The sequence below is a fragment of the Nerophis lumbriciformis genome, linkage group LG04 (genome assembly GCF_033978685.3).
Source record: "Nerophis lumbriciformis linkage group LG04, RoL_Nlum_v2.1, whole genome shotgun sequence".
NCBI classification, from domain to species: domain Eukaryota; kingdom Metazoa; phylum Chordata; class Actinopteri; order Syngnathiformes; family Syngnathidae; genus Nerophis; species Nerophis lumbriciformis.
The window spans coordinates 12,186,722-12,214,540 of NC_084551.2; the positions used below are offsets into that span (position 1 = coordinate 12,186,722).

Below are 27,819 nucleotides of genomic sequence, written 5' to 3' on the forward strand. Positions count from 1 at the left end.
GTAGTGGGCCACATAAAATGATGTTTGACCACTTACAATGATGTGGTATAGGCCACGTAAATGACATCGTGGTCCACTTGAAATGATGTGGTGGGCTATGTAAAATGATGTAGTGGGCCACATAAAAATGATGTTGGTCCACTTAAAATGATGTGGCTGGTCACATAAAATGACATCGTGGATCACTGAAAATGATGTGGCAGGCCATGTAAAATGTTGCAGGGGGCCACATGAAATGATGCTGGACCACTTAAAATGATGTGGCTGGCCACGTAAAATGGCATTGTGGACCACATAAAATTATGTGGCGGGCCATATAAATTTGTAAATCTAATTGTTGAGCAACGTAAAATTACGTCATTTGAGTTGGCCCACCATAAAATTATGTGTTGGACCACTTATGATCGTGTGTTGGACAACTCAAAATGATGTGGCGTTCCACATAAAATGATGTACTAGACAACATAAAATGATGTGGCGGGCCAACTAAAATGGTATGGCGGACAACTTAAAATGATGTGTTGGACCACATAGCGTCACTGTAAGCACGGTGGGAGACGAGGAATTACCGGTGTGCTGTTTCCTATAATGTTAATAAGCTTACAATGTTATGCAGAGGTATAATTATAACAAATTTATAGACAAATTATAGTAGCTTGTTCTTGTTTTATTTCCCTCAAAGCAGCTGCATCTCACCCAAAGCCCTCTAGCGCCCCTCAGTGGAAGTGTTCTGCACCTTGCTTTAACTAAAGTCACGTTAAAATGTGTGTGGAAACATTTGTTTAATCACCACTTCAAATAAAGATCTATATGTTCTCTTGGTAGCCATTGACAGTAGAACACATAATCAATTACAGCAGCTAGAACCTTAACGAGCGGTATTAATTATACTATAATGATCTTGTTCGGATTATTACGATGGCAGTCTTGGGTGTGATGCAGACAACACAAGAGCACATTTAATTGTTCTTTGGTGTACTCTACGCTTTTATATTGTCTAATAATGTTTGTAGTAATGGGTTTCACATTTTGCAGCTTATATCCGTCATCTTTTTCAAATCTGTCCCATGCAAATTATTACGTCATATGTGTAACTGTTTAACTGTTTTATCTCAAATACATGAGCGCTGAAAAGAGCTCTTATCGGCATATTTTCGAGTCGAGTTGCGAGATCGTCTGTTCATGGAGCGTTTGACATATGTAAGTTAAGACACGGTTTAAGAGACTGTGCATGGCATCGCCTTTTAAAGCTAAAGCGTGACACATCACTTCTTGCATAAACAATCTTTACGTTCGATCTTCCGGTGTTGAGTGTCGGTGGTTTGATAGCGAAGTAAAGCGTGCACTTTTCCACTGACATCACATCATACTACGAGCCTGCTGCCCGGCTGTCCAATCAGCACAGAGGGGGCGGGCGGACGTTCTTAGTGTCGTCCAATCAGCGCACAAGCGTGAGCTCTGCTCACCGCCACGTCTCCTCTGATTGGAGCTTTGACGAGAAGCCTATGAAATAATCCAATCAGAACAGTCTGCGTCTTTTACATTGGCGTCCAATATTTGGCATCTCTTGACTTTGCTAGCGAGTTACTAAAGTCAGTATTTTTCACCTTTTTAGTTCCTTAAATGAACATTTGGTCTCCAATTTAATCATTTCACATTTTTATCCATCGAGTCTTTTTTTTAATGTGAAAATATGTGGACTTTTTTGGGACTAGCTAGCTTCACATATTTGTACAAAAAATCTGGAATTGTTTGGTCTTTAGTTCAGAAAGAGCAGCTAACAATCCTCATTTTATTTCTATCAGTTGGTTTGTTGCTGACTTTTTTCAAATTCTTTCATGGACAGAAGCTTAAAGAAGTGTTAACTTTACCTTTGAGCCTTTTGTCTGTCTTACCTGTCGTCAACCGTCTCGTCCCTCAAAGTCCACCTCCAAGACACAAGTCTGCCCAGGACAGCAGTGCCAAGGTAAGATTGTTTAAATAAAACCTTTACACTTTTGATGAAAAGATAATAATGGTAGTTTATTGTAAAAAATAAAAACAATTACAGTTTCCAGTTTCTCAAATATACAACATAAAGTAGCAAGAAACATGTCAATAATGAATAAAGCAAAACATGTTTTGGACCAAAAATCACTTCATATTGCCTACTGCTCGCTAGTGTTACCATATCTGAGTTATTGTGTAAAAATATGGGGAAATAACTACAAAAGTACACTTCATTCATTAATCGTGTTACAAAAAAGACCAGTTAGAATAATACATAATGTTGGATATAGAGAACATACAAACCCCTTACTTATTGAATCAAAAATACTGAAATTCCACAACATAGTGAATTTGCAAACAGCTAAAATTATACACAAAGCAAATTATAACCTGCTACCCAATAATATACAACAATTCTTCTAAAAAAAAAAGAGGACAAATATAATCTTATAGAAAAACGTAATTTAAAACATTTGTATGCACGTACAACACTTAAAACATTCAGTATATCAGTATGTGGAATTAAATTATGGAATGGATTAAGCAAATAAATCAAACAATGTACTGATATGATCCACTTCAAGAAACTCTTCAAACTCAGAGTGTACAAAGTACAAAGAAGAACCATGATAAATATTCTGAATTTATCTCATCCATCCATTCATTTTTAAGATAATGTTACTTATCTCATATGAAATGTAACTTACTTCACCGAGTATTATTAATTTATTTTTATTGTGATTACTTAAGGAGTATATTGTGAATAAATTGAGAACAGGGAGTGAACAAAAGTTTAAGCAACTGTTATGTAAAGGAAAAGGGGTAAGACTAAATAAACTCTGCCTCTTCCTCCTCCTTTTTGAATAGAGAAACTGGAAATTGTGATGTATCATGTTGTATGCATGCATGTTCCAAATAAACTCATACTCAACTCATCAAAACATGTCCGAAAAGGAGTAGGACAAAGCAGAGTTTATTTAATTCTACCCTTTTTTCATGTCATTGCAATTTGTCATTGCGGGATTTGCAATCCTGTGCTCAATCCGTGACACAAGTAGATAAATAATAAATGAAGTTGGTGTCCAAAGTGTGGCCTGGGTACCATTTTGGGCACATGCGGCTTGCTTTATATTGTAATATCTCTGATATTTGTGTATGTGTACTGTGCCTTTAAGGGTTTGTGAAGGCGCGAGAGAGTTGGCGAGAAGCGAGAGGGTGTGTGAGCGTGAGTTGTGGCTAACAGCAGCTCGTGTATGTATGTGTGTGTTTTACTTTGGAACTACCAACAAGTTCCCGCTAGTTAATAAAGCGATTGAGCAGCGCGTCTACGTCACTCCTTCTCCACTGCGGGGCAAACATTGCACAAACATTGCATCCCCCAAATAACAAAGACACACAGTTTTACCTTTTTGGCGACAAAGACAGATTTTTTAGTCTAATTTTCAATACATTTTTGTTGTATTTAACCATAATTAACCCTTAAGAGTGTTTTTTCATGTTAAAGTTTGAGTGCCCAATTCTTTCACAGGTGTACGACAAACTGGCACATACTCAACGACAAACTGGCACGTACTCAACAATTAATAATATAATAATTAACTACCGTATTGTTCGGACTATAAGTTGCAGTTTTTTTCATAGTTTGGCCGGGGGTGCGACTTATACTCAGGAGCGACTTATGTGTGAAATATAAGTATATCAAATAATATTATTTAGCTCATTCACGTAAGAGACTAGACATATAAGATTTCATTGGATTTAACGATTAGGAGTGACAGATTGTTTGGTAAACGTATAGCATGTTCTATATGTTATAGTTATTTGAATGACTCTTACCATAATATGTTACGTTAACATACCAGGCACGTTCTCAGTTGGTTATTTATGCCTCATATAACGTACACTTATTCAGCCTGTTGTTCACTATTCTTTATTTATTTTAAATTGCCTTTCAAATGTCTATTCTTGGTGTTGGGTTTTATCAAATAAATTTCCCCAAAAAATGCGACTTCTACTTCAGTGCGACTTATATATGTTTTTTTCCTTCTTTATTATGCATTTTCGGCAGGTGAGACTTATACTCCGGTGCGACTTATACTCCGAAAAATACGGTTATTTGTTTGTTTTAAACTTTTTCCCCTCAAACCTGTCATTCAAAATACCAAACATGTAAATATAATAAAAAATCCCATAATTTTAACCTTTTTGAATGCCGTTTGATCCAAATATATCACAGTTTTTAATTAGTATAAATGTTCTTAACATTAGTTATTTTACTAATTCAAAGCTTTGACAATAGCTGATTAAAAGGCTTTCGAAAGGGTAAAATGAAAAAAAAATTAAGAATTACAAGTTTGATATTTTTGTGTAGGACTGAAGTTTATGGAGGTTAATATGTGTCTGTTACAAAAGCTTTTTTTTGGACACTGAATTTATGTAACAGTTTTTTTTGCCGTTAGAATTTTGTGAACTGAATTTTTTTACATCAAATTATGCTGACAATTTAATTGAAAATAAAGTTCAAGCAAAATCTGTGTTTTCAAAAGATCAGTGTAAAAAAAAAAATCAGTGTAAAAATACTTCAGTGAAAAAAATTCAGTGCTAAAAAATTCGGTGTCGAAAAATTTGCTGCTTCAAAATGCAAGATTCACTTCAGGTAAATTAAGACTGAAGCAATCGATCCTGTCTCAGAACCAGCCAATGAGATGTCAAGTTTGAAGTCACGTGGCACGGTCTTGCAATATTAACTATAAACAACAAAAAACACTGAATATTGAGAATATGCCTTGCTCTCCTGCAGACCACCTCCTTAATCGACATCTTTTACAATCGAGCAAGAGCAACAAAGGTGCAACAAACACAGCGAAACATAACAACAAGAGTGAAAAACATCCACATATTTGTAGATATATCACTGTTCTGCAGACATTTGTTGTACAAATTGGCCTCCGTCTGACTCTCGCTATCAGGCTTTTTTGCTCTGTAAACAAGCCCCACCCACTCTATTCGTGCTTGGTCTGCATGAAACAGAGCTTTGTATCTTATGTCACTCAAAAGTGCAGATTCTAACCATTAGAATCATTTTTATGCTTTGAAAATAACCAGCGGACCGAATTGAAATGTCAATGATGTTGTATTATGCCCACTCGCCCAGTTAACTGCTTTTTTATGCTGTTTTGCAAGACCTGTGTCATGTGACTTCAAACTTGACTGGTTCTGAGACCGGATCGATTGCTTCGGTCTTAATTTACCGAAAGTGAGTCTTGTTTTTTGACGCAGCAAATTTTTCGACCCTGAATTTTTCAGCACTTAATTTTTTTTACACTGAATTTTTATATTCTGACTTTTTTTTACTCTGAATTTTTATGAACTGAAAATTTTTACACTGAATTTTTATATTTTGACTTTTTTTTATTCTGAATTTTTATGAACTGAATATTTTTACACTGAATTTTTATACACTGACTTTTTTACACTGAAATTTTTTACGTTTAATTTTTTTTACACTGAATTTTAAGACACTGAATTTTTAAACATACAGTCGTGGTCAAAAGTTACACTTGCGAAGGACTTAATGTCATGGCTGTCCAATAATTTCTACAACTCTTATTTTTTTGTGATAGAGTGATTGGAGCACATACTTGTTGGTCACAAAAAACATTCACAAAGTTTGGTTCTTTTATGAATTTATTATGGGTCTACTAAAAATGTGACCAAATCTGCTGGGTCAAAAGTATACATACAGCAACATACGTTACCAATTTTGGTGATGTAGAAAGGTTACAAACATGGCCTCTTAACTTCGTGTGAGTGATTATGATTGACGACACCTGTTGACTTCTCTTAGCCCATTTAAATAGGGCTCATGTGATGCAGTCATTAGACTCAGTTACAAACGTGACAATGGGAAAGTCAAAGGAACTCAGCACACATCTGAATAAAATGAATCATTGACTTGAACAAGTCAGGAAAGTCACTCGGAGCCATTTCAAAGCAGCTTAAGGTCCCAAGAGCAACTGTGCAGACAATTGTTCGTAAGTATAAAGTGCATGGCACAGTTTTGTCAGTGCCACGACCAGGAAGAAAACGCAAGCTATCACCTGCTGCTGTGACAAAATTGGTCAGGATGATCAAGAGTCAACCGAGAACCACCAAAAAGCAGGTCTGCAATGAATTGGAAGCTGCTGGAACACAGGTGTCAGTGTCCACAGTCGAGCGTGTTTTGCATCGCCATGGACTGAGAGGCTACCATGCAAGAAGGAAGCCCTTGCTCCAGAAGCAACACCTTAAGGCTTGTCTAAAGTTTGCTGCTGATCACATTTTTGAGCAAAAATTGAGCTGTTTGGAGAAAAGGTGAGGCCTTTAATCCCAGTTACATCAAACCTACCGTCAAGCATGGTGGTGGTAGTATTTTGCTCTTGGCCAGTTTTGCTGCCAATGGAACTGGAGCTTTACAGAGAGTAAATGGGACAATGAAAAAGGAGGATTACCTCCAATTTCTTCAGGACAACCTAAAATCATCTGCCCGGAGGTTGGGTCTTGGGCACAGTTGGGTGTTCCAACAGAACAATGACCCCAAACACACGTCAAAAGTGGTGAAGGAATGGCTAATAAATCAGGCGAGAATTAAGGTTTTAAAATGGCCTTCCCAAAGTCCTGACTTTAAACCCCATTGAGAACAAATGCAGAGAATAATTTTGCCACACCTAGTGTGTGTGGGACAATCATTGGTACTTTAACATGTGGACAATGCTGAAGAAACAAGTCCATGTCAGAAAACCAACAAATTTAGCTGAACTGCACCAATTTTGTCATGAGGAGTGGTCAAAAATTCAACCAGAAGCTTGTGGATGGCTACCAAAAGCGCCTTATTGCAGTGAAACTTGCCAAGGGACATGTAACCAAATATTAACATTGCTGTATGTATACTTTTGACCCAGCAGATTTGGTCACATTTTCAGTAGACCCATAATAAATTCATAAAAGAACCAAACTTCATGAATGTTTTTTGTGACAAACAAGTATGTGCTCCAATCACTCTAACAGTTGTAGAAATGATTGGAAACTCAGGACAGCCATGACATTATGTTCTTTACAAGTGCATGACAACTTTTGACCACGACTGAAAAAAGAAAAATTAAATTAAATTGTCAGCATAATTTGATGTAAAATAATTCAGTTCACAAAATTCCAAAGTAAAAAAATCAGTTACATAAATTCAGTGTCAAAAAAAGCTTTTGTAATAAAGACACCAATTAAAAAACGCAGAAACTTCTATGTTTGGCATTGAAAATTATCCAAATAAAATGTCCCTAAAGGGTTCATTTCAACGTCTCATTAGTGGAGGAGAAACATTTAGAGCAGCTGAATTGTTCAATGGATCAACATGCTTATGTTGTGAATAAACATCGGGGTTTATACTGAAACTAATATTTACATTTGCATTGCTGTAATCATATTCACATTACGTTTACAATCTATTTTTGTTTTGAAAATGGTGGCACTTACAGTGTCCGATGCAATGAGGCAAATGTAGCTGATGACGGCTGTACTTATTTATTTTACTTTGGATGAAACAATACTTGTGTAGTCTTTAATATTTCATTGATGTCATTTCACTGCTAGAAGCAGAGAAGAAGGAAGCAAGTGGACACAGAAACTTCCAGCCCACAAACAAGTGTCTCCTCCTCTGGACTGGCGACAGATGTGGATCCAGATGTGCTGATAGTTGGGGCCGGAGTCCTGGGCTCAGCAATGGCTGCTGTGCTGGCGCGGGATGGCAGGAAGGTGACGGTGGTGGAAAGGGACATGAAGGAACCTGACAGGATAGTTGGGGAGCTGCTACAGCCTGGAGGATACAAAGCTCTTAAAGAGTTGGGCCTGGAAGGTCAGTGACAGACTTTCTACTCCAACCAAGATGCAGCTTCATGGCTGCAAGTGTTGATGTTGTTGTTGCTAAAGTCAAACTAAGCTTTGTATTTTACTCTGAATGTTGTTGTTGTGCTAAATATCAAGAGCACTTACATTTTAAAGTTAAAGTAAAGTTAAAGTACCAATGATTGTCACACACACACTAGGTGTGGCGAAATTATTCTCTGCATTTCACCCATCACCCTTGATCACCCCCTGGGAGGTGAGGGGAGCAGTGGGCAGCAGCGGTGGCCGCGCCCGGGAATCATTTTTGGTGATTTAACCCCCAATTCCAACCCTTGATGCTGAGTGCCAAGCAGGGAGGTAATGGGTCCCATTTTTATAGTCTTTGGTATGACTCGGCCGGGGTTTGAACCCACAACCTACCGATCTCAGGGCGGACACTCTAACCACTAGGCCACTGAGTCGGTTTACTTCATAACTTCAACTTAACTTCAATGTCAAAATAACAAACAGTACAAGCAAGTTTTCCTTCAAAGCTGCTGTTGAAAAATAGTCAATCAAACAAGCGTTTTGATAAAAAAAAAATAAAAATTGATTGTTATTAATCAATTTGTCAATCAAACATGCTTTTTTAAAATATTAAAATATTTTTAATCGGTTTGTCACTCAAACAAGCCTTTTTAAAGTAAAACATTTTTTATTTAATTTAATTTGCCGAACAAACAAGCTTTTTTAAATTAAAATTGTTTTAATAATTTGTAAATCAAACAACCGTTTTCTTAATAAATAATATATTATTTTAAAATTAATTTGTCAAACAAGCTTTCTTTAAAGGTTTTTTCTTAAGCTATTTTTAAATCAAGCTGTCTTTTTTATTTTTAAAACAGTTTATTTTTAAATAAATTTGCCAAACAAATAAGGTTTTTTAAAATACAAATATTGTTTTAATCAGTTTAATAATCAAACAAGCTTTTTTAATGAGACGTACATCCATCCATCCATCCATTTTCTACCGCTTGTCCTTTTCGGGGTCGCATGGGGTGCTGGAGCCTATCTCAGCTGCATTCAGGTGGAAGGCGGGGTACACCCTGGACAAGTCGCCGCCTCATCATATATATTATTTTTAAATGAATTTATCAATAAAACAAGCTTCTTTTTTTTAAAGTTTTTTTTTATTATGGTCCTTGCTTAAGCAATTTGTCAATCAAACAATATTTTCTATTTAGAAAGTTGTTTATTATTATTTGTAATTATTTTGTCAATCATACAAGCTTTTTAAAAAAAAGTTTTAATTTTTTATCAATTTGTCAATCAAACAAGTCACCATCAGAAAAAAAGAACACATTTTTATAGTTATTATAATAAAAGTAGCATCAGATCCATCTTAGTTTCCTGTGTGTGAACATGAGCCAGCAAGAGATGAACAATATTTGCTAGCACTTAGCCACTAGCCTTGTCTTCTTCTTCTTGCAAGTATTTTTATTTGATCATTGTAAGGTCCTTACAGAAGGTACAACCGCTTACTAGTGTTTCATTGATGAATAATTCACATACTGTAGTAAGGAGTGCCTCTTGGATATTTAATAGTGTTGCTAACTCTATTGTATTCAATTTGAAGAGTTTCAAGAAATTTGCTCTGAACTTGTGAACTCTGTCAAAAATTAATTTTTTTGATTGAACATGATGACAAACAAACTTGAGAAATAGTTCTGCATGCAAAATGTGTTTTCCTCATTTTGCCAAGACATGTTGGGGAAGATGAGTTATTGTTCTAATATTTTATGCGCAAAGTCCACTTGTATACAGTAATCCCTCGTTTTTTCCCCTTAATTGGTTCCGGACGTGACCGCGCTAAACACATTTTTCCTGAAGTAGGAGACATTAATTATAAATCTGATATTTTCATAGCGAGAGCATAAAAACAGTTTATGACCTTCTAAATGGGTTTTTACCACGAACTGGAAAATTAACTGGAACATATACAACATAAAGTAGCAAGAAAGACGTCAATAATGAATAAATCAAAATATGTTTTGGACCAAAAATCACTTTATATTCTCTACTGCTCGTTAGTGTTATCATATCTGAGTTATTGTGCAGAAATATGGGGAAATAACTACAAAAGTACACTTCATTCACTAACGGTGTTACAAAAAAGATCAGTTGGAATAATAAATAATGTTGGATATAGAAAACATTCAAACCCTTTATTCATTGAATCAAAAACACTGAAATTCAATGACTTGGTGCATTTGCAAACAGCTAAAATTATGCACAAAGCAAACTATAACCTGCTACCCAAGAATGTACAACAATTCTTCTCAACAAAAAAGGAGAAATATAACCTTAGAGGAAAATGTATTTTAAAACATTTGTATGCTCGTACAACACTTAAGACCTTCAGTATATCAGTATGTGGAATTAAATTATGGAATGGATTGAGCACATAAATCAAACAATGTACTAATATGATCCACTTCAAGAAACTCTTCAAACTTAAAGTGTTTACAAAGTACAAAGCAGAAGAACCATGATAATAATTCTGAATTTATTTCATCCATACATTCATTTTCTGGATAATCTTATTCATCTCACCAAATGAAATATAACTTAGTTCACTAATTATTATTTATTTATTTTTAATGTTGTTACTTATTGAGTATATTGTGAATACATTGAGAACAGGAAGTGAACAAAAGTGTTAGCAACTGCTATATAAAGGAAAAGGGGTAGGATTAAATAAGCTCTGCTTCTTCCTACTCCTTTTCGAACATGTTGAATAGAGAAACTGGACATTGTGATGTATCATGTTGTATGCATGCATGTTCCAAATAAACTCAAACTCAAACCATAATGACAGACCTGTAGACATGAAATAGTGCCCCCTATTGGTTTGGGCTCCTCTATACTGCTACTGTAATATTTATAGTTTTAGTTCATGTAGACATTTTTATGCTCCAAAATTCTTAGTTTAGGCCAACAAAATCAAAATCCCCCCAAAATCTGCAATGTGGCAAGGAACAATAGTACCCTGAAAAATAAAATAAACATATGAATAAACAGTTTTCTTTAGATATTTGTGGGTTCTGTTTTTGGGGAGTTTACTCTGGGTTTGACCTGAACCAAGAAGCATGTTTTGAAGTCAAATAAACACATGGGAAACAAAATCTGTAATTTGTTCATAGCACAAAATCCTACAATTAACACTCTAAAGCAGGGGTCGAGAACCTTTTTGGCTGAGAGAGCCATGAAAGCCAAATATTTAAAAAAAAAAAATAGTGAGAGCCATATAATATTTTTTTTAACACTGAATACAACTAAATGTGTGCATTTTTAAGTAAGACCAACATTTTTAGAATGTAATAAGTCTCTTATTATTTTTAATAACATTGTTATTCTGAAGCTAACCAATAATAAATAAAATACTTATTACCATTAATGTGACTTCTTGAACAAGTGCGGTAGAAAATGCATGAGAAGGTTTTATATTTTGAACGTTATTATTCATTACTTATCGTGTTAAGCAATGCCAGCTAAGATTTATCTGAGAGCCAGATGCAGTTATCAAAAGAGCCACATCTGGCTCGAGAGCCATAGGCTCCCTACCCCTGCTCTAAAAGAAATGACATGTAATTCAGCTTGTTCCCGTTAGGGGGCGCCACAGCAAAACAATGACATGATTTCACTTCATGTTGTTGCAAGGCTGGCTGGGGATCAAATCTGCGCCCTCAAACTATTTTATTTTATTCTCTTACTGGTGACAAAGCAGGAAGGGGCTGGGAATTAGTTTGCCGTAAAAATGCAATAAAAAGTTTGTTTCATTTATAAATTCCATTGACATTTTAAAAAAACATTCTTGATTCTTGAGATAATACAAGACAAAGTGTATCTGATTTAGGCTACTTTTGTTTCTAAATACGATAATTTCTTTTTTGTGGAGCGATTGGGAACCCATATGAATAATTGTCAAAGGACATAGAAGTGGCAAAGATAAATGCTGCATATGGTTTAGTGTAGAAATGTCCGATAATATCAGACTGCCGATATTATCAGCCGATAAATGCTTTAAAGTGTAATATCGGAAATTATCGGTATCGGTTTCAAAATGATCGGTATCGGCTTCAAAAAGTAAAATTTATGACTTTTTAAATCGCCGCTGTGTACACGGACGTAGGGAGAAGTACAGAGCGCCAATAAACCTTAAAGCCACTGCCTTTGCGTGCCGGCCCAATCACATAATATCTACAGCTTTTCACAGCCATACAGGTCACACTGAGGGTGGCCGTATAAACAACTTTAACACTGTTACAAATATGCGCCACACTGTGAACCCACACCAAACAAGAATGAAAAACACATTTCGGGAGAACATCCGTACCGTAACACAACAGAACAAATACCCCCTTGCAGCACTAACACTACAGGGACGCTACAATATACACCCCCCCGCCCCCCCACCTCAACCCCGCTCAGGGAGAGCATGTCCCAAATTCCAAGCTGCTGTTTTGAGGCATGTTAAAAAAAAAAAGCACTTTGTGACTTCAATAATAAATATGGCAGTGCCATGTTGGCATTTTTTCCATAACTTGAGTTGATTTATTTTGGAAAACCTTGTTACATTGTTTAATGCATCCAGCGGGGTATCACAACAAAATTAGGCATAATAATGTGTTAATTCCACGACTGTATATATCGGTATCGGTTCATATCAGAATCGGTAATTAAGAGTTGGACAATATCGGAATATCGGATATCGGCAAAAAAGCCATTATCGGACATCTCTAGTTTAGTGTATAACAAAGTAAAAGGTTAACAGTAATACTTTGCGTAACTTTGTCGCCCTCGTTCCTCCACAGGCACAGTGGAAGGTCTGGATGCTCACCTGGTTAACGGCTACGTGATCCATAACGTGGAGACCAGCACCGAGGTGGAGATACCTTACCCTCAGCAGGACGAGAAGATCCAGTGTGGGCGTGCCTTCCATCATGGAAGATTCATTATGGGCCTGCGGCGGGCGGCCCTGGCTGAGCCCAAGTAAGCTGCCTCAACAATATGCATTCTTCCAATATTTTCTAAGCATTAGCTCACAAGCTAAATTGTGTTTTGAGGGGGGAAATTCCAGGAGCGTAAAGCCAATACTCTTCTTCTTTTTTGTTGAGGCTTTCAATTTAATTAAAGGAAATTAAATACAATTTAATTAAATTAATTTAAATATTTACAATAACTAATTAATACAATTGTTTTAATTGAATTAAAAGCAATGTTGAAATAATGAGGAAAAAACCCCAAACAACTCTCAAAACAAAAACTTTTGGAAAGTAAAATATTGCACTTTGATGATAAGTCATAAACATAGCAGGAGAAATTGCATACACAGTGACAGGACTGCTCTCTGGCTCCCTCTAGTGTCACATTTGTAGAAGGCACGGTGATGAGCCTACAGGAAGAGGATGGTTGTGTAACAGGAGTTCAGTACAAGCATAAAGACAGCGGGGACATAAAGGTAAGAAAATAAAAGAAATGAAGTTGGAAAAAAAGGCTTTTTTAAAAATTGAATTTAATATTAGTGTGACGCTGATGATGTTTTTCAGGAAGTGCGTGCGGCGCTGACAGTGGTGGCTGATGGTTGTTTCTCTAAATTCAGGAAGAGTTTAGTTCCTGGAAAAGCTCACGTTTCTTCTCACTTTGTTGGATGTCTCATGAAGGTGTCTTTCTTCTTCTTCTTTTTTATTTTTTTAACCTAAAATGTAATTATTCTCTTTTACTTTGATGACATTTGACCCAGCGGCATCAGAATAAAGTCATGTTTTATTTTGAAGGACTGCCCTCAGTTCAAAGCCAACAGTGCAGAGCTGGTTCTGGCCAACCCGAGTCCTGTGTTGGTCTATCAGATCTCGTCCACACACACCAGAGTGCTCGTGGACGTCAGAGGAGAGATGCCGCGTAATCTTCCACAGTACCTGGCAGAGAACATCTACCCTCAGCTTCCAGGTAAACACTCCATCAAGTCATCTCCATGAAATGTTGTTCTTTGACTTTCTGCACATGCAGCTTCCTGCCAAGATGGCGAACGTGACGGAGCTCTCTTCTTTTTCTCTTTCTCTTTTCAGAGCATTTAAAGGAACCTTTCATTGAGGCGCTACAGAACGATCGTGTCAGGTCCATGCCTGCCAGCTTCCTCCCTCCTTCGCCTGTCAACAAGTCAGGTACTCCTTATATCACTTTGCTCTACTTCTAATTACCGTATTTTTCGGACCATAGTGTGCACTGCCGATGAGCAGGTCTTTTTTCATACAAAAGGCGCATTAAAGGGGTCATATTATAATTTGTTTCTAAATTTAAAACACTATCTTGTGATCCACATAACATGTGATGGTGGTTCTTTGGTGAAAGTGTTGCATAGATTATGTTTTACAGACCTTTATTTAAGTCGCTTTTTGAGCGTCTTTTCAGGATGCGCCGTTATGTGGGCGGTTTTATTTACGTGGCTCACCTTTGACAGCATCTTCTTCCCGCCATCTTTGTTGTAGCGGTGTAGCGTGCAAGGACAGGAGTGGAAGTGTCAAAAAATGAAGCTAACTGTTTTAATGACTATACTTAAATCAATAACGGAGCAGCATCTCCTCATCTATGGCTCAATAATGCAACATCAACGCCGGGAGTGTGTCCCGTGGAAAAAAACGTCCGACCGGAACCCTCTAATAACTAAAGTTCCCTGGGTGAATTATGTAAACCCACTACAGTTTTTAGCGCTTTGATAGCTAGTCTACTGACAGATATAAGTAAGAACTTTACACTACTTTATATTAGAAATGGCAATAGTGGAAGATGAATGCCCCATAAGAAGGTAGAGAAAAAGAAGAAGCTTATGACTACGGTGTCTGCACGGACTACAATTGCAGACGCGAGCAAATTTTCTGGACTATGCAGATCCCAAATACAGATCAGCAGGTACCAGAAGGTAAAAAAAAGTTGCATTTCGATAATATCGCGAAACAAAAGCCAGATAATATGTCTGCTAATAGGTGCCATTTTGCGGTCCTTATACACACACACCATAATAATACTTGTATGTAGGGTTGTCCGATTATGGCTTTTTGCCGATATTCCGATATTGTCCAACTCTTTAATTACCGATACCGATATCAACCGATATATGCAGTCGTGGAATTAACACAATATTATGCCTAATTTGGACAACCAGGTATGGTGAAGATAAGGTACTTTTTAAAACAATTTATAAAATAAGATACATTTAAAAAAAATTATTGAATAAAAAAGAAAGTAAAACAATATAAAAACAGTGACATAGAAACTAGTAATTAATGAAAATGAGTCAAATTAACTGTTAAAGGTTAGTACTATTAGTGGACCAGCAGCACGCACAATCATGTGTGCTTACGGACTGTATCCCTTGCAGACTGTATTGATATATATTGATATATAATGTAGGAACCAGAATATTAATAACAGAAAGAAACAACCCTTTTGTGTGAATGGGGGAGGGAGGTTTTTTGTGTTGGTGCACTAATTGGAAGTGTATCTTGTGTTTTTTTATGTTGATTTAATTAAAAAAAACAAAAAACGATACCGATAAAAAAAAACAACCCGATACCGATAATTTCCGATATTACATTTTAACGCATTTATCGGCCGATAATATCGGACATCCCTACTTGTATGTTTTAATGCGCCGACAATCCATTAAGCGGTGCGGCTTCATAATTAAAAAACATTTTGACAGATTTTTGAGTGCCGTGTGTAATGTTCTATATTCTCAAGGGGACATTTAAAGTTTGGTATTGTTTACTGCCATCATATTGCAGTCTACATGTATCTCTTATGCATGACTGCCATCTACTGGTCACACTTATCATTACACCATGTGCCAAATAAAATTGCTTCGAGGTCGGTAAGTAAAACCGGAATTATTCCGTGCATTAGGCGCACCGGGTTATAAGGCGCATTGTCGAGTTTTGAGGGAAAAAAAGGATTTTAAGTGCGCCTTATAGTCAGGAAAATATGGTGCTAGTTATACTGGGACAGGGGGGGGGCTATCCCAGCTGTAATCGGTGATATGTCTACCTGAATAAATGCTTCTGATATTCTGTACATTAAATGTTGTATACTGGTAAGTTAATGGTCTTCATAGTTCTGCATGGCAATGTTTTAAACTTCTCTATTAATTCATAAAATGTAGCATTGAGTCTGCTAATCATTCTGTAATTGAGGACTCAACTACAACATGTTATAAAATTTACACATATTCCTCAACTGATGTACTAGCATTTCTTTAGGTGCAAATATCCAATCCACTTTATTTATATAGCACATTTAAACAACAAGAATGTTTCCAAAGTGCTGCACAGCCACGTTAAAAACAATATTATGCTCCACCAATGACTGAATAAAAACAAAAAATAAATAAATATAAAACCAATGTAAAAATAAATTTGATTAAAAACGATTTAAAGGGTAAAACCAATTAAAACAGTAAATAGAATAGAATTTATAAAAATATCACAGAATAACATTACAAAAGAACTCTGACAAATAGGGATGGGTACCTGTCACATTTAAATCCATACGGTACTCAGCTGTAGCAATTTTTGGTACTTTTGTGTGTTCATGTGGTAAAACATGTTTATTTGTGTAATAATGCAATCTTAAAACGTCTAAATGTTACATTTATTTATCTTTATCGATCGATCGTCAAATATATCAAAACAATATCCAATTATTTGTATAGTAATATGTTTGCAATTGTTTTGCAAATGTCTTCAATATATAAACATTTATTGTGTAAATAAATTAATGTCTTTTAATTGTAATTAAGCTATAATATACATATTATAATGTAGTTAGTTAAAAATAATGACAAATAATGAAAAGAAAATTGTAATAATTTAATTGTATTTATATTATGTATGATGGTTTAACATGCAGGTTTGATATTGTTTGCAAATAATGAAGAAAATATGATAGAATTTTAATGAAACCTTTTTTAATAACCTGTGTATATTTTATAGCTAGACTTGATAGACACCTTTTATATTACACAAAAGTAAAGGGACTGCATACAAAATATTTATTTATTTATTCTAATTTAGTGATTTGAATACTTCATACATCATTTATTATATTAAAGTATTGTTTCCTTGTTGCTAGGCAAGTTTAAAAAGCTCAGCTCTCCTATAGGCCAATAAAAAGTACCACAAATGGCTCCACAACTAAGGTGAAAGTAACATTTTCTCTACAATGCAATCTCTGCTCTGTCTTACATATAAAAGGTACAAGGTGTGTTGTCTTGTAGTCAACAATCAGTGTGTGACGTGCAGGTGTGCTGCTCCTTGGTGACGCCTACAACATGAGGCATCCTCTGACGGGAGGGGGGATGAGCGTCGCTCTGAACGACGTCATCATCTGGAGGAGTCTGCTGCGGAAAATTCCAGACCTGCTTGATGACGGAGCCTTGATGCAGGTGAGCGCCCATGCAAAAACTGCTTATTAATATTTATGTTGAACAAAGTTTGTCAGTAAAGAGAATGTTTTTTTAAATGTTTGAATTGTAATAACAAAAAGTGAAACATAATTTCTGGACAGAACTTTACCATAGTTTAATGTTCAATTGACACACTTAGTACATTGTTGGGTACACAAGTACAGCAAATGCAGTGCACTCATTACTCGGATGTTACATCCAACATCCCCTAAATGGAGTGCAGTCATGGACACTTACCAATCTTGTGCTACCATCTTGGCTCCATAAGAAGGGGCGGCACTAACTCAAACAGTTGCAATTCCCAATTAAAAATGAGAGAAGAGGTAAATATTGCAATCTTTTCCTGACAGGTCAGATAAGAAAGTCAATAAGTCATTTTGTTTCCCAAATTTGATTTTAACTTTGTTATGTAGGAATGATAACTCTACCGCATTTTTTGGATTATAAATCGCTCCGGAGTATAAATCGCACCGGCCAAAAATGCATAATAAAGAAGGAAAAAAACATATATAAGTCGCACTGGAGTATAAGTCGCATTTTTTGGAGAAATTTATTTGATAAAAGCCAACACCAAGAATAGACATTTGAAAGGCAATTTAAAATAAATAAAGAATAGTGAACAACAGGCTGAATAAGTGTACGTTATATGAGGCATAAATAACATAGCAGGCTAACGTAACATATTTGGTAAGAGTCATTCAAATAACTATAACATATAGAACATGCTATACGTTTACCAAACTATCTGTCACTCCTAATCGCTAAATCCCATGAATTCTTCTTCCTCGGTGTTGCTTCTAAACAACTCTGCCAACTCCCAAGGTAGACAATGCGCCGCTTCCTCTTCTACTGGTACGTCTAGTCTCTTACGTGAATGAGATAAATATTTGATATTTTACGGTAATGTGTTAATAATTTCACACATAAGTCGCTCCAGAGTATAGATCGCACCCCCAGCTAAACTATGAAAAAAACTGTGATTTATAGACTGAAAAATACGGTACTTTAGACAGTTTTTAAGTGTTTTTATTACTCTAGGCATGAAAAAACATCAAGAAGTTGGTTGAACGCCCACTATGGTGAACGTATATATATATACATAAATGTGTATATACATAACTATATACGTATACATATATGTACGGGGATCGAACCCAGGACCTTCGTATTGTGAGGCGCACCCAATAACCCCTGTTCCACCGTGCTGCATATATATATATATATATATATATATACATATATATGTATGCATATATATACATGCATATATATATATGCATGCATATATATATGTATGTATATATATATATATACACACACATATGTATATGCATACGTATATATACGTATATATGTATATATACATATATATGCGTATTTATACATATATATGCATATATACACATGGATATGCATATATACATACATATGTATTTGCATATATATATATATATATATATATACACATACATATGTATATGCATATATACACACATGGATATGCATATATACATACATATGTATTTGCATATATATATATACACATACATATGTATATGCATATACAGGTAAAAGCCAGTAAATTAGAATATTTTGAAAAACTTGATTTATTTCAGTAATTGCATTCAAAAGGTGTAACTTGTACATTATATTTATTCATTGCACACAGACTGATGCATTCAAATGTTTATTTCATTTAATTTTGATGATTTGAAGTGGCAACAAATGAAAATCCAAAATTCCGTGTGTCACAAAATTAGAATATTACTTAAGGCTAATACAAAAAAGGGATTTTTAGAAATGTTGGCCAACTGAAAAGTATGAAAATGAAAAATATGAGCATGTACAATACTCAATACTTGGTTGGAGCTCCTTTTGCCTCAATTACTGCGTTAATGCGGCGTGGCATGGAGTCGATGAGTTTCTGGCACTGCTCAGGTGTTATGAGAGCCCAGGTTGCTCTGATAGTGGCCTTCAACTCTTCTGCGTTTTTGGGTCTGGCATTCTGCATCTTCCTTTTCACAATACCCCACAGATTTTCTATGGGGCTAAGGTCAGGGGAGTTGGCGGGCCAATTTAGAACAGAAATGCCATGGTCCGTAAACCAGGCACGGGTAGATTTTGCGCTGTGTGCAGGCGCCAAGTCCTGTTGGAACTTGAAATCTCCATCTCCATAGAGCAGGTCAGCAGCAGGAAGCATGAAGTGCTCTAAAACTTGCTGGTAGACGGCTGCGTTGACCCTGGATCTCAGGAAACAGAGTGGACCGACACCAGCAGATGACATGGCACCCCAAACCATCACTGATGGTGGAAACTTTACACTAGACTTCAGGCAACGTGGATCCTGTGCCTCTCCTGTCTTCCTCCAGACTCTGGGACCTCGATTTCCAAAGGAAATGCAAAATTTGCATGGTTGGGTGATGGTTTGGGGTGCCATGTCATCTGCTGGTGTCGGTCCACTCTGTTTCCTGAGATCCAGGGTCAACGCAGCCGTCTACCAGCAAGTTTTAGAGCACTTCATGCTTCCTGCTGCTGACCTGCTCTATGGAGATGGAGATTTCAAGTTCCAACAGGACTTGGCGCCTGCACACAGCGCAAAATCTACCCGTGCCTGGTTTACGGACCATGGTATTTCTGTTCTAAATTGGCCCGCCAACTCCCCTGACCTTAGCCCCATAGAAAATCTGTGGGGTATTGTGAAAAGGAAGATGCAGAATGCCAGACCCAAAAACGCAGAAGAGTTGAAGGCCACTATCAGAGCAACCTGGGCTCTCATAACACCTGAGCAGTGCCAGAAACTCGACTCCATGCCACGCCGCATTAACGCAGTAATTGAGGCAAAAGGAGCTCCAACCAAGTATTGAGTATTGTACATGCTCATATTTTTCATTTTCATACTTTTCAGTTGGCCAACATTTCTAAAAATCCCTTTTTTGTATTAGCCTTAAGTAATATTCTAATTTTGTGACACACGGAATTTTGGATTTTCATTTGTTGCCACTTCAAATCATCAAAATTAAATGAAATAAACATTTGAATGCATCAGTCTGTGTGCAATGAATAAATATAATGTACAAGTTACACCTTTTGAATGCAATTACTGAAATAAATCAAGTTTTTCAAAATATTCTAATTTACTGGCTTTTACCTGTATATACATATGGATATATATATATATATATATATATATATATATATATATATATATATATATATATATATATATATATATATATATATATATATACATACATACATATGGATATGCATATACAAAAATATGTATATGCATATATACACATATGTATATGCATATATAAACATATGTATATGCATATATATACATATGCATACATATATATGCATACATACATACATATATATGCATACATACATATGTATATATATATGCATACATATGTATACATGCATATGTAGATGCACATATACACATAAATATGCATATATACACACATAAATATGCATATATACGTACATATGGCCAACAAAAATAAAGAAGAGTGTTACCTCTCACATCGAATACACAATCTTCACAGCCTGCGTTCAATTCGAGGAGATGACAAAACATTTGAGCTAGTATTGATGTTATTGGAACACTGACAAAGTTAGCAGTTAAATAAAGGAGGAGTGAACATCTCAGTAAACGAACTACAGACTTTATAAACAAGTTGTGATATCGTTCCCAACACATTGCCTGCTGCATGTTTCCTCACATGATTAACTCTCAGTCACAGCAGCTGACTTTTTCTCCTCTGTTGTATACTTTTAGTGTGAGACAAATGCTCATGTCTCCAAATTTTGTCCACACTAATCGCCATCTGAAACTGTAGTGCGCACTTAAACGCACGCCGAGACTCCACTGAAATGAAGCGAGGGAAAATGAAGTTAAACTAAGCGCTGGGCTCTATTTACTCCGAGGGGAAATCTCCGTAGCAAAGTCTGTGGATTTTTTCGCCATGATTTTCATGCCAAATGACACTATAGAATGCATGCCCCAGCACTGCTGTGACTCAGTTTCCGGGAAGTAAGCAGTGTTGCCTAAAATGCAGTAATAAATGATGTTTTTTCTGTAATTAAAAATTTAACCTGTATTAATAATCGTGGGGAATTGTGTTTTTTTTAATGTGTATTGGACACTCTTTTTCTTCTTTGAATAGTGTAGATGGAAATTATTTTTGGTTTCTGTACAAAATAAATATAAAAAAAAGTAAATTGTTAGAACAAATTGATTTGCAGCCCAAAAAAGTAACTTCAGTATTTTCAGAAACAACAAAGTGGTAGCAATACTAAAAATGGCAATCAAAATGTAGCAAGTGTTACATGATGTCCAATATAGTGGACGTGTGATCAATCACAATTTCCATTTTAACACTTTGATGTCCTCATATCTTCATACCTGCAAGGATCTCTTAGAATAGACGGACAGATATTCCTCCATCTTCTTTTTAAAACGACTGACCAATGAGTGTTAGTGTACGACAACAAGACACAACAAAGTCCACTGTAAATACTGACGCACAACTGTTAGGACTTCTCAGTAGGGCCAGCGTCCTCTGCAGTGGACATGTGTGTTCTGCATAACAGGACATCTTACACCCCTCCCACCCCACAAAAAAGTATAACTCTGACATGACCTCCCAAACAATGTCCACTGTAGAGGACGTTGGCTCTCATAGGAGACATTCTAGTGAGCAGTGTGTCGCAGACATTACTGTAATGCATCACATTAACGTTGCATCGTTAGTCTACTTTTTCTTCAGTGGTTGTAGTCTGACATTCATTCTTTTGTCACCTGAAGGCCAAGAAGAAATTCCACTGGGAGCGCAAATCCTCACATTCTTTTGTGGTGAACGTGTTGGCCCAAGCCTTGTATGAACTTTTTGCTGCCACAGACGGTGAGTTTGCAGCCATTGTTATTTTTTTTAAAACGTTTTTTTCATTATCCGCATGAAGACGTCAAGGTTTTTTTGTGTTTGGACTTGTAGACTCTCTGCATGAACTGAGGAGAGCCTGCTTTCGGTACTTCAAACTTGGAGGAGAATGCATCGCTGGGCCTATTGGACTTCTTTCAGTGTAAGTCCACATTCATGCAATCATACTTTATTACTGTTTAATAATAATAATTAAATAGTGCATCTTTTCTACCAGTTTGTCCCCCAAACCGATGACCCTCATTGGACACTTCTTCGCCGTGGCCGTGTACGCCATCTACTTCAACTTCAAGTCCGAGGCCTGGAGCACCAAACACCGAGCAGTTTTTAAAAGTGGAGCCATCCTCTTCCGAGCCTGCACTGTCATGTTTCCTCTCATCTACTCCGAGCTCAAGTACTTGGTGTACTGAAGGAAGAACCCTTCCAAGGACGCTTGGAGCGCGTTTACATGCTAAATGTGCCTTAGGGACCACCGTACTTGTTTCTGTGTGTGTGTGTGTGTGTGTTCTCACCTATGGGCCCCTGGACTTGGAAGGTTGAGGTGGACTACACAAAACATCCAGCAATGCCTTATTTGAAACGACTGTAAAAGCACTTTGCAATACAACTGCACTAATACTGGAAACTGCAAAAAAGAAAAAAGAAAAGTCCGCAATTAACAAATCCATGAAATCCTGTGCTGGGAAACTGTAATAAATCACCTACATTGTTTTTGACTGTCCCAACAATTTTAACCCATTTTTCTTTCCAGAGGCACAATGTGAAATACCACTTTTTATTTTATATTACAAAAACGGTGTTCCTGTACAACCCAATTAAAAAAGTTTCAGTGTAAGGCAACATCGTTATTTTGATGAAATTATGGTTGTCCCGATCCAGCATTGATTTTAGTCCGATATCAGGAAAAAAAAGCAAGTATCAGCTTTGATACAAGTAGTCCTGCAGCCAGTTCACATCTAAATTTCCTCCAACGCGCGCAACTTTGGGCTTGCATTTTACAAAAAGGTAAACATTATATAGCCTTCAATGACCCAGCAGCTACGCAACAGTTAAGCACACAAGGTAGGCATACAGTGTGTAATAAGGGTCCTTAAATTAAATTATACAATGTAACACATTCGTCAGTATAAATCATTATAGTTACAAAGTCTCCAAGGCAGAAGCCTATATCCAGTAACGAACGTGTCCGCGTCATTCAAATTACTGGATGACTACTAGGTGTGCAAAAATAAAACACTCCACTTCCAAGGCATGCATCAGTCATACGGTGAATGTTTTTCCATTGTCCTCTGAGTAATATCACTTGATTCAATCTTTAAATTTCTACACTACAATATAATACAATTATGTACGATTAGTACTCTCATCGGTATCGGCCAATATTCAAGGTTCCAATATTTGTATCGTATCAAAAGTGAAGACACCGCGAGTTAAATTATCTGCACAATAAACTGTGCAATATAGTATTTTATTTGAGGGCTTCTAGCTCGGATTCTTCTCAATCATCAAAAAACACTCACCTTAGGCAGAGCCCAGACCTAAACTCAACTAAGAATGTGCAGGAGAGTGACACGACATGGTGAGCTTTTGCAAGAATTGTCCACGTTGGTACACCACCAACTAAAGCAAGAGTTTAGGTGTCTTTCCATACATTACACTTTAACAACCACTAGAGGGAGTATTCATCATTTGTGTCCACGTCAGACTTTTATTTTATTATTTCCTACCACATTATATACTACATATGTATTAGTGATTTACATACACTGACAGAAGTAAAACGTAAAGAAAAACTACAAATTAGGAATTCATTTTACATATTGCGCACTTATATATAGATAAAATAATACTAATAAAACACTACTATCCGTATCGCACACCCAGAAAAACGATCACAGTAATGACATAAGATGTTGTATACATTCTACCCTGTTCAGGGTCACATTGAGGCTGGAGCCTACCCCAGGCCACAGTATTTTATTCATGCTTTGAAGTCAGGGATGTTGAACTAAATAGTTTTGGGGCCACATATCCAGACAGCTAAGGACCAGGGAACCAGACTTCTCCATTCACTATAAGTTCTATTTAGTATATTCTGGAGAACCAGCGTCCTCTACAGTGGACATTAGATTTTGGCCTATTTATTTGGTCAGAGTTACAAGGGCCAAAGTCAAAGATCATCTCCATGACAGCTGTCATGTCTGTGTTGATCATGTTTTTGTTTGGCCATGTGCTGTTTGGTTTTGGACTCTTTTTAGTTCCTGCTTTTCACTCCCTTGTCTTGTTTCCATGGTTACCCATTAGTTTCACCTGTTCCACGTTTGGACTCATTGTGCACTCTTGTTTGTCACCATCTCAACCCATTAGTTTTCACCTGTCATGTCACGCACCTGTTTTGAGTCACGCACCTGTTGTTAATCATGTCTGTGTTATTTAAGCTTTTCATTTTCTGTTGTTCGTCCTGGTGTCATATCCTTTCTAACCCTGCTATCCTCTCGTATCAAGCCATGTTCACAGTCCCATGCCACAGTAAGTGTTTTTATTTTGTGTTCACAGTTTCTGCCTTTGTGCAAGTTTTGTTTTCATTCGCCAAGTTTTTTACCTCCGCCATTGTGCGCGCCTTTTGTTTGCTTCTGTTTTGTAGTTTGTTAGTGTTTAAAATAAATCATGTATCTACCTTCAAGCCATGTCCGATCCAAGTTCACTTGCATCTCGGGAAAACAATCACTCCATAGTCCACGCTCTGACAACAGCACTGCATTAAAGTGACTCTCTTATACCTTTTTGAACTTAACTCGAGAGTTGCAAGTTGAATAAGTCAAATGTTGAGAGGACCTAAAATGGAACCTTGAGGAACACCGAGTAAATACATTTATATTGTATTTCTCAAAGAGAGTTCACATGGTTCAAATACAAACTGTACAGTCAAAAGAAACAACAGAGACATTGTAAATAAAATAGTAATTATGACAGTAAAAATAATATGTATAAAATGATAGTGGAATGTTAGTAGAATGCTTACACTACTAGTAGAACTAAAGAAATTGAACAAATGACAACCGACAACATTTAAAGTGAACAAAATACAACACCTTAGATACATAAATTATGTATGCATAAATATATTGATTCACATCCAAATCACAATTATTTATTCAGATTTTAAATCTAATCATTTTCAAGAGTTGGGGGAGAAAAATAAGCTTTTTTTAAGAATACATTTTTGGATTAGAAACAAACTATTATTGCCATTATTATTTCTGATAACTGTTGCTTTTATGTACTTTTGTATTGAAGTATTGTATTAATATGTCCTCTCAATTGCTTTGTAAACGTCTATCCTAAGTAATGTACAGCGGTTTTCTTTTTATCAGATGGATTAACTTACTGTGATTTTTGCAAACAAAACTTTAAAAATACATTTTTAAAAAGACGATTTTCAGGCCAACAGTGCGTGTATGGGTAATACGTCGGCAACAAGGAAAAGCTTTTGTAACGTGTCTTCTGTTTTGAAATGCTTTCATTATAGTTAATATACCAAATAATATAATATGAGAATCCTGTTCAATGGAGAATTAGTTCTGAATCCAATCTAAGATTCAAAATTGAAAAAAAATAATTGGAAAACAATGTGTAACTGCCAAAAGGAGAGGATTTAAAGGGGTGCCCTGAGGAACACCTCAGTAATGTAAACCACAAGTTTGGCTGGGAAGGTTCAAATGTCAATACAAGGATCCTCCAATGTGTTTACACTGACTTTACACTGGTCCAAGTTCCTCAAGACAACATCAGCACTTAAGTTGTTTCTTGTTCGTCTCCCAAGTTTTGAACTGGCAGAGTTGTAGAAGTGGCTCTTCAAAAAAAAATCTGGTAAGATAGAAATAGAGATGTCCGATAATGGCTTTTTTGCCGATATCCAATATTCTCCAACTCTTAATTACAGATTCCGATATCAACCGATACCGATATATACAGTCGTGGAATGAACATATTATTATGCCTAATTTTGTTGTGATGCCCCGCTGGATGCATTAAACAATGTAACTTTACCATGAATTGATTAACGTGGACCCCGACTTAAACAAGTTGAAAAACTTATTGGGGTGTTACCATTTAGTGGTCAATTGTACGGAATATGTACTTTACTGTGCAATCTACTAATACAAGTTTCAATCAATCAATCAAAAACAAGGTTTTCCAAAATAAGAGAACAACTTCAGTGCCAATGATAAAATGAATTGGAAATCTCATGTAAAAAATATACAACATAAAGTAGCAAGAAACACATCAATAATGAATAAAGCAAAACATGTTCTAGACCAAAAATCACTTTATATTCTCTACTGCTCGCTATTGTTACCATATCTGAGTTATTGTGCAGAAATATGGGGAAACAACTACAAACGTGCGCTTCATTCACTAAATGTGTTACAAACGTGCGCTTCATTCACTAAATGTGTTACAAAGAACACATACAAACCCTTTATATATTAAATCCCAATTATTGAAATTCAATGATTTGGTGCATTTGCAAACAGCTCAAATGATGTACAAAGCAAACTACAACCTGCTACCCAAGAATGTACAACAATTCTTTTCCACAAAAGAGGAGAAATATAACCTTGAGGAAAATCTAATTTAAAACATTAGTACGGTACGCATGTACAACACTTAAAACCTTCAGTATATCAGTATGTGGAATTAAATTAGGAATGGATTAACCAAAGAAATCAAACAAAGCACCAATATGATTCAGTTTAAGAAAATGTTCAAACTACAAGTCTTCACAAAGTACACAGAACAAGAATTATGATGAACATCTTGAACCCTTTTTTTTAAATTTTTTTATTGAGACAAATATTATTTATGTATTTAATATTTGTTTGCTTACTATGGTATATTATTTATTTGTTCACTGTTCTGTTACAGAGAACAAAGAAAATTGGATAAAATTGCTATGGTATGAAAAGGGATAGGATTAAATAAGCTCTGCTTCTTCCTACTCCTTTTCGGACGTGCTGTAATGAAACAACTGGAATTGTGAGATGCACTACATTGTATCGTTTGCATGTTCGAAATAAAGTGAAACTGAACTTAACTGAACTGAACTGAACATGGCACTGCCATACAAAGTGCATTATTTTTTTTAACATGCCTCAAAACAGCAGCTTGGAATTTGGGACATGCTCTCCCTGAGATAATCCTAATACCCACTACAACTATGGGAAATACTATACTTTGACTTTCACAAAAGGCATTATTTTTTTTAAACATGCCTCAAAACAGCTACAAAAACAATGAAGGCACACAGTTTCAGTCCAGCGTATACTAGCCTACGTCCGTGTTTTATCGGGTGTGTACCGCTGTACGCGGCGTTTTAAAAAGTCATTCATTTTACTTTTTGAAACCGATACTGATAATTTCCGATATTACATTTTAAAGCATTTATCGGCACATCTCTACATAGAAACTAAAACTGCTAAAAGAGGACAACAGATTCAG

The 27,819-nt window shown here is 36.1% G+C and overlaps 1 protein-coding gene across 1 annotated transcript; it reads left to right on the forward strand.

Moving 5' to 3' along the window:
• The first annotated feature begins 1,529 nt into the window (after positions 1-1,529).
• Positions 1,530-23,152, forward strand: sqlea (squalene epoxidase a). The gene is made up of 11 exons (XM_061949049.2): positions 1,530-1,966; positions 7,615-7,876; positions 12,720-12,897; positions 13,270-13,366; positions 13,455-13,568; positions 13,683-13,854; positions 13,974-14,069; positions 17,202-17,344; positions 22,185-22,281; positions 22,372-22,459; positions 22,535-23,152. Exons 1-11 carry the CDS (start codon positions 1,694-1,696, stop codon positions 22,725-22,727), a joined length of 1,713 nt encoding a protein of 570 aa, XP_061805033.2. The 5' UTR covers positions 1,530-1,693; the 3' UTR covers positions 22,728-23,152.
• Positions 23,153-27,819: the final 4,667 nt, after the last annotated feature.